Below are 8,972 nucleotides of genomic sequence, written 5' to 3' on the forward strand. Positions count from 1 at the left end.
TCATGTTATTATTTTCTCAGGGGTCATCAATTTCTTTTTAGTGAGTACGACTTCACTATTAATGTTGACTGAGGCCCAAGAAGAATTTGTCGGTAAATGCCCCTGAACGGTCCTGGACTATATTTAAGCTTAGGCCTACACCTCGAATGAAGTTTTTAGTGTCAAAAAATAAAATAAGCAAACTGTAAACTTTTAACGACATTTAGCAGAGTTGAAATAGTTTTTATTTTATCCGATGATGACGTCAAATGTATTTAACAGTCACTTATATCGAAAAGCACTAAGGCGTTCACTTTCCTTCGTTTAATATGGTGGCACTATTGTCGGGCTTGTTTCAGTCCTGGTATGTGGGCCTTCAAGTTGTTAAAAAGGTGAAATTGTCAGTTGACCTTTGCCCTCCTTTTCAGAGTTAAGTCGTTTCCAGAATACTTACCAGGTTGCCGTGATTTCACCATTGAAATTCTACTAATTGTCAGAGAATTCTATTGGTAGCGTAACCCTATTTTACGACATACCCTCATTAAATAGCTCTGTAATAGACACGGCAGTTATTTTAAAATGTTCAGTGTCTGACCTCAGGTATGTCTGTATTGTCAACCGTGTGGTCTACTTTGTGCAGCATTGAAAAAAATCCCCACCGGTCAGTTATGACTGAAAAGACGTTTCCTTTGTTCCTTTATATACGGCTATTTCAACGCGATGATGACGTCACCGATAGCGCAGATGCCACAGGAGCAACGAGAACGAACGTTGTTAGCGTTCTTATCTCAACCTGTTAGGAGATAAAGATCTAGCTACGTTCAAGGTCTCGTCGTCTTCGCGATTCGAAGGGGTACCACGCGTTCTACTCGGGCGCGTTCGCGTTCTTCCATCTTGACATCACGTCACCCCAAGTAACCGGACAAGGGAAACTGTACTGTCAGCGTTTGAGCGGTTATTTGTTTTAACTTGGTGTTGAAAATATCTGTCAAGTCGAATGTCTGTCCAACAAGGTATTTCAGGGGTTAATATGTATCAGAAATTGTATTAACACTTGGTGTGAACATCCTTAGAGAAATCTTGAAAGCTTGAAGTTTACGTAGCGTTGCCAAGAGAGACGGGGAATAATAATTCAGGAACATGCTTCCGTTGCAAGTGTATCTTGGGATATTATTAAATTTCTGTTTAACAGGTGAGTGCAATTACGTGTATCATTTTGAATACTGGTGTTTTCCGATTGCGCCTTTGAATCGTAATAAGCTTATAGGCGTATTTAATTGCCGATCGTTTAGTTTTGAATTCGCATTATCGGGCCACGCACGACTATGACTTTTTGATCACAGTAAATTAGTCTTCCGGTAGACTTATGCCAAGTCTGTGGGCATGTAGGCTAAATATTAAAACAGTAAATTGAAGTATGGAGGTTATTTTTTTTAACTCCGGGATTGAAGCAAATGCGTAAATGGTTGGGTGAATGCGATGGTCAACAGACGCTTGGCTAACTCAATATATTAGGCCTACACTGCTGTTTACGCCCGAGAAAAGCCAAGCAACGCGTCAACGGTAGTAGTGGGATAGATTTGGCGTCCGTTTCCGAGGTAATCTATTCCCTAGTCGGAGTAATTTTGCCTCCGACACCTTTGGGCCTTCGCCCATGCCCAAAAATCTCCGAAGGTAAAATTTATCCTGCAAGAGAATAGACCATATCCGAGGCTACCCTTCATGGAACATGTGACGCCACGCGCGTATGACATGTTTATGCTGTTCATTTTTGAGTGTTTGTAGACACTCAGGACTGTTTGGTTTACTGTTCAAAGGGAACTTCGTGTTACAACACAATTCTCTGTATCAGATCTCTGATCGTCAAATTGTCTGATATGGTTGCATCTATTGCTAACGTGTTACGCAATTTAAAAAAAAAACCAAACAAACAAAAAAACTGGAATTGAAGAGTGTATAGCAGCTAAACTGTACAAGACATTCTGAAAGTTTCGTACCGATTCAACGCAAGTGTTCCAAATTCCCAAACACAGCGATATCGCATTTCTTTGGCAAGTAGCGAGACCGAGGAGGCCTATCTCCAAAGTTCGTGACTCTTCAAATGCAAGATCCATTCCGACTGTTACCTTGACGACGCGTTGTGACACTTGTTTGGTTCGTAGCAGAATATGTAACACATTAAACACCTGTGAGAAGTTGTTTATAACGATTTGTCTAGGTTCAAAGTCAAAGACGTTAATGTTGTAATGTTTAGAATTATCAATTGGCAACAAGTTCATTCATTCCTGATACGATGACATAACTCTTCCCGATCAAAGGATCATATTTTGTCAACTTTACAAAGAGAATATCCGTGCACTACTTTCAGAGGAGAACGAAGAACTAAATTAACCAACAATCAACGTCAACAACCAACAATCAGTGTCAACAACCAACAATCAATGCAAACAACCAGCAATCAATGTCAACACCCTCTAATACTACAACCAAGGATTTAGAACTGCCGCTTAAATGTGAAAAAAAAAAATGCTTGCCTGAAAATTTCGACGAAATTTCGGCCATTTGGTCTACTGAAAGAGTGGAGAAATTGGTACTTTATGACAAGATTATTCTGATTGAAACTAAAAAAATCACACTCTCATCGGACATATCAAAGGCTGCAGAAGTAACACGATTGGAACTAATTTGGGAAAATTGGATCTTTATATTTTTCAAATAGATGCCCTATAGCTGAATTATGCAATATTACAAATTACTCATAAAAACAAGAGTGTAACTTAAAAACAAAAGGGGAGGTTACATATGCAGATGAAATCGACACTACTTCACCATCTAATTATCGCAAATTAGTTTCAATTGTGTTAAGTATAAACAGAGATTATAAGGATTGTCAGAATATTCTGTCGGCAGCAGCAAACAAACCTTCAACCGCGATCTACGTTCTTTGCAATGGGTGATCTATTGACGTTTAACAACCATCGATTAAACCAACCAGTAGGCCCATAATTCGAAAATTTTGATCATAGACCCTCGAGACAATTTTTAAAACCGTCGTCTGCACCAAGTATGAATTGTTTCGTAAAGCGTTGCCATTCACTACCACCCACGGGCACTGACACTAATCAGCTGGTGATATTTGCCCAAATTCAACAGTTTAGAACAAATTAGCCTTATGTTTGAAAACTTGAAAACGAGAGTAAACTAGATTGATAAGCTCCTCGTTCTAGGGTCTACGCGAGATCAGAATCCAAGAACCAGAAAAAACCATGTTCTACTCTGCTGCTAGTACACAACTCCGAGGAAACTTCCATTGATGGATTGTGTATAGGGTTTGATGATAGCAGTGCAGTCTTTGTTCATTTTCAGCTCAAGTGGTTCACAGTTTGGAGTGTTACTGGTGTACGTACAGTTTGACAGCTGGCGGTGAAATTGGAGCCCAGTGCAAAGACGACCCACCAGCCACAGATAAAATTTACAGCTGTCCAACCGATGAGGATAGGTGTGCAGTAAGTGTTAGTTACTGGATAATACTGTCAGCGTTTGAATCATGACCATTGTCTTTGTCTTCCACGCATATCTGAATCAACTGTTGATTAAATTTCCACGAAGCTCCCTAATCTTGTGAAAATGTTGTCGCGTTATAATACATTTTTCTAGATATAATACTTTTACCAGTTCATGTAAGCCTCCTCCAGACTTGTTGCTCTAATAATAATTAATGGCTTTCCACGGCCTTAACTTCTAAAGGCGCCAGTAGGCCTATGATACAGATGTTAGCTATGATGGCGACATCAGCACACTATTTCAGAGGATGTTTTACATTCAGTTCTCTTTAATGATATTTTCTCCACGGCCTGTTTGCATCAATTGTATCTACCACAAAGTAAGATGTGTACATCAAAACAAATGTGCAGTAGGTTATTAAAGACACTGCAAATATCATCCGATAGATTTACGTTTAGTTTCAGCGGCAACAATGCATGTCAGACGTAGACTTGATATACACCAAATACCAGGTTGTACTCCAGCTCTGCGTGCGGGGCTGTGTGTTACCAGCTATATGCCTCCTACAGCTGGTAACACACAGCCCTGCCACACAGAGCTGTGTCTACCCTTTGAGTTGATCATAAAAGAATATTTACTACCCAGAGCGAAAACGCTGACAAAATTGTTTACAGCTAGAATCACTTGGCTTTGAGTTTGAGACACTGAGATATAATTAATTCTTTCTCATTGCAGTTGTATGTGCATAAAGTTAATGGTCATATAGTTGACTTGAGAAGGTACTGTTCAATCAATTGTCAACCATCTTGTACTGAAGAAGATGACATGACAGATTACAAAAACATGGCCGACGGTGTATGCTACCGGTGCTGTAGAGATGACCTCTGCAATGGACGATGGGAAGACAGAAATTCCAGTGCCAAACTTGCTATGAATGCAACTCTTGTTTTTCTCAGTATTGTCATTTCAGCAATGATTGGCTGACCGTAGATCTAAACAAATATCATTTCCATTCTATTCTATGCTGATTAACCATAGACAACCACAGACAGTACCGTTTCCACTGTCTACAGATTTACTTTATGGCAATATTTCATATATGACGACCTTCAAAGGTGCAATCTGTGAACACTTAGATAACAGACAAGCTCATTGAAGAAATCACATCTACAGTATGCTTTAAATCAAAAGAATTAAGTGGCCATGGCTTTGTCAATTCATAACGTTGTGTATATACTGTGAAGTTCATGCCTTTTTTAAAAATCTTTTAAAAACTGTCTTGACCTAGCACTGATGCATAGATTTTACAACTAATATTTTGTAGAGAAGTGCCATTTCCAAGGGTCAACTGAATTTTTAAGTTTCATATATCAAACTTCATTGGCATCACTCTTGCAATCTGAGCTAGGGAGTATAGACATGTTGTAAATGCAGTGAACATACAACATGTCACTGGAGTGACATGCCCTCTTTTTGTCAACCCCATAGAATACCGTTCATTAGTGTGATACCACACCTTCACAATGTATCAGCCAAAATTGAAAAATGGTAGTGAGATGTAGGATTTTGAGTATTGAAGCTCAAATCCATCCTTTTTTTCTTAATTTTGCACAATCTGCTTGAAATTTCTAGGTCAACCACAAACTGCTAGCATCAAAGTAAGAAATCTAGAAAATATAACAAAAAAAAACCAATGCCACTTTCACAGAACGCTGAAAGAAATGTGCAAAATAGATATACACTGAAAGAAATGTGCAAAAATAGATATTATATTACAAGTTGGTAAATTATGTATTTCTAATGAGTATAAGACAAATTTATTTCCTTCAAACACATTTACATCATGAAGAGAAAATTCCCTTTTTGGAAAAAATACTTAACTTTTATTTTAGAATAATGCTGTAAAAGAAATGGAGGGTAAAAGGATTTCCAATTTTCAGTCATGTCACTGCAATATGCCAATATTTCTTTAATGTAATTTAGATTCACATGTTAATTTATAAATTAAAACATGCAACTACCATGCAGTATATGATGCGGTTTTTTAGCTCCCATAGCCATATGTATATATGGCAATGGAAGCTATTCTTATAGGCTAGGGAACTGTCTGTATGCATGTATGTCTGTATGTCTGTATGTCTGTGTGTCTGTATGTCTGTCCGTCAACATCAAAAACTCTAAAACCGCTGCACATTTCATCTTGATATTTGGTGTGTACATGGATGATGGGCTGTAGATGAGATTTTGTTCAAATGAAGTTGTCATTGCCAAAAATATGCAAATTAAGTGAAAAAATGTAAAAACAGTCAAATTGAAAAAACTCAATAACCACTGAGCAGATTACATGAAAAATTAGCATGTAAGTACTTTGGGCTGACATGAAATGATTGTGCACATCTTGGGTCAGTATCTTGGACTTGCTATTTTTCATGAATTTTTTTGTAATTTTCTCCCATTTTTGGTCAAAAAATCTTCTTCTCTGAAACCACAAGTCCGATTAATTTGAAACTTGGTATGGAAGTGCATAGGAGTGACCTTTCGCAAATTTGGGCAAATCGTGGTGAAATTTGCATATTTTTAGTTTACACGTCCATAGACTCCCATGTATAAGGCAGATCTCCATAAACTCCAATGTATAAGGCCAAGAAAAATAAAAATTTAGTTTCTCATCGTATTCATATTGCAAAAAGGATGCAGTGACACAGTTTTTAGTCCCCACGGATGAAGTCCAGGGGGCTTATAGATTGGGTCATGTCCGTCCGTTCATGCAGATATCTCAGATATTTTGACAAAATGTCACGTGACCTCGGTGACCTTTGACCTCAAATATACATATTTGTCCATAACTCAGTAACCACAAGTGCTACACCCTTCATGTATGGTATGATGGGACACCTTATGACGCCACATATTGTACCTCATTAATTATGCACATATCTAATTTTGAGCGAGCCAATAGAGCTAGAGGTCTGATTTTTGGTATATAGTGATAACTTGGCAATACATTTGTTTGACAAAATGTCACGTGACCTCGGTGACCTTTGACCTCAAATATACATATTTTTCCATAACTCAGTAACCACAAGTGCTGCAGCCTTCATGTATGGTATGATGGGACACCTTATGACGCCACATATTGTGCCTCATTAATTATGCGCATATCTAATTTTGAGCGAGCCAATAGAGCTAGAGGTCTGATTTTTGGTATATAGGGATAACTTAGCAATACAATTTTTTTTTGGCAAAATGTCACGTGACCTCGGTGACCTTTGACCTCAAATATACATATTTGTCCATAACTCAGTAACCACAAGTGCTACAGCCTTCATGTATGGTATGATGGGACACCTTATGACGCCACATATTGTGCCTCATTAATTATGCGCATATCTAATTTTGAGCGAGCCAATAGAGCTAGAGGTCTGATTTTTGGTATATAGGGATAACTTAGCAATACAATTTTTTTTTGACAAAATGTCACGTGACCTCGGTGACCTTTGACCTCAAATATACATATTTGTCTATAACTCAGTAACCACAAGTGCTACAGCCTTCATGTATGGTATGATGGGACACCTTATGACGCCACATATTGTACCTCATTAATTATGCGCATATCTAATTTTGAGCGAGCCAATAGAGCTAGAGGTCTGATTTTTGGTATATAGGGATAACTTAGCAATACAATTTTTTTGACAAAATGTCACGTGACCTCGGTGACCTTTGACCTCAAATATACATATTTTTCTATAACTCAGTAACCACAAGTGCTACAGCCTTCATGTATGGTATGATGGGACACCTTATGACGCCACATATTGTGCCTCATTAATTATGCGCATATCTAATTTTGAGCGAGCCAATAGAGCTAGAGGTCTGATTTTTGGTATATAGGGATAACTTAGCAATACAATTTTTTTGACAAAATGTCACGTGACCTCGGTGACCTTTGACCTCAAATATACATATTTGTCCATAACTCAGTAACCACAAGTGCTACACCCTTCATATTTGGTATGATGGGATACCTTATGACACTTCATACTGTACCTCAATAGTTATGCACATATCTCATTCTGAGCAAGTCAATAGAGCTGGATGTCTGATTTTGGTATATAGGGATAACTATAGGAGAGAAATTTTTTGACCAAATATCATGTGACCTCGATGACCTTTTACCTAAAATATATGTTTATGTCAATAAATAAGTAACCACAAGTGCTATGTCCTTTGTATTTAGTAGGAGGGAGACCTTATGACAACACATGCTTTACCTCATTAATTATGTACACATCTAATTCTGGGCAAGCGAATAGAGCTAGAGATCTGATTTTTTGGCATATAGGGATTAATTAGCAATATAATTTTTTTTTCAAAATGTCGTATGACCTCGATAACCTTTGACCGTGATTATACATATATATGCATATCTCAGTAACTACAAGTTCTGTACCCTCCAATTTTGATAGGATATTAGACCTTAAGATGTCACATCTTGTACCTCATTTATAATGCGCATATGTATTTCTTGCTGGCCAATACTGCTAGAGGTCTGATCTTTTTTCCGGATTTAGAACCATAACTTAGACATGCCTCATGTGTTTCAAATTGGAACAACGACATAGACCTATGTGCCCATAGATCTCAACATATACACTCCAGTGTTACTTCTGAATGACCACATTTTCCTGCCCCATCAAGACTAATACTCCTATTACAAGTGGGGACTATGTCATTGTAAATGACTTGTTGAGTTAATGGTTGTATCACAGTATTCGATATATCTAATTCTGTATTTTTTCCATTTTATATTCTGAATAAATACATTAAACATATTTCACTGTCTCCAGTACATTACATTTAAGTATTTTCACTTCATGCACTTTATCCCTTTCACACATGTTCAAATATCTGACCAGAGAACAAACACTAAATAGTCCAGTATGGGAGCTACAGTGTCATTGACGGTTTTTTTACATTTCAACTTATGTTTCAAATGCTTGGAGTGAAAACTTTATTGTGATACCGATCAGTTTGTAGTGCATCAGTAACAGTTCAATATGTCAGTGTGTCAAATTTGTCATGTTAAGATTTACAACTAATTTGACACATCTGCAGCACAGTGGGTCCATTTTTCCCTGTGTTAGTATTCTGTCTGCCCTAGGGAGCCAATCAATACAAAATACACAGAAGCATACCCTGTGAGATTATGTTGCTTTGTTGTGCAGTATTCAGCATAATGCAACTATTTCACGGTTGTACCCTTCTTTTCATGTAGCAGAATTTTGCTAACACCATTTTGCTTACAGCATTTCCTATATACGTATTCCTGAATGCAACTTCAATTGACACCAGCCTTCAGTGTACTGTTCTTATCTTAAATATAACTCACTATAGAAACAATACCAGTAGATGATTTCATATAAACAGTGCCAATATGTGTAATACCAAAGTTGTATACAGCAGAAAACATTTTGACTTTGTTTATG

At 37.5% G+C, this 8,972-nt stretch overlaps 2 protein-coding genes across 2 annotated transcripts in view; both read left to right on the forward strand.

Annotated features, from left to right (window-relative positions):
- The window catches only part of LOC139141127 (probable serine carboxypeptidase CPVL), a 601,148-nt gene that overhangs the window by 553,139 nt on the left and 39,037 nt on the right, over positions 1-8,972 (forward strand). The window lies entirely within an intron of this gene.
- Positions 607-5,513, forward strand: LOC139141128 (uncharacterized). The gene is made up of 3 exons (XM_070710724.1): positions 607-1,171; positions 3,346-3,485; positions 4,219-5,513. The coding sequence occupies exons 1-3, from the start codon at positions 1,120-1,122 to the stop codon at positions 4,465-4,467; spliced, it is 441 nt and encodes a 146-aa protein (XP_070566825.1). The 5' UTR covers positions 607-1,119; the 3' UTR covers positions 4,468-5,513.

Source organism: Ptychodera flava, chromosome 9, assembly GCF_041260155.1.
Source record: "Ptychodera flava strain L36383 chromosome 9, AS_Pfla_20210202, whole genome shotgun sequence".
In the NCBI taxonomy this organism is placed as follows: Eukaryota; Metazoa; Hemichordata; class Enteropneusta; family Ptychoderidae; genus Ptychodera; species Ptychodera flava.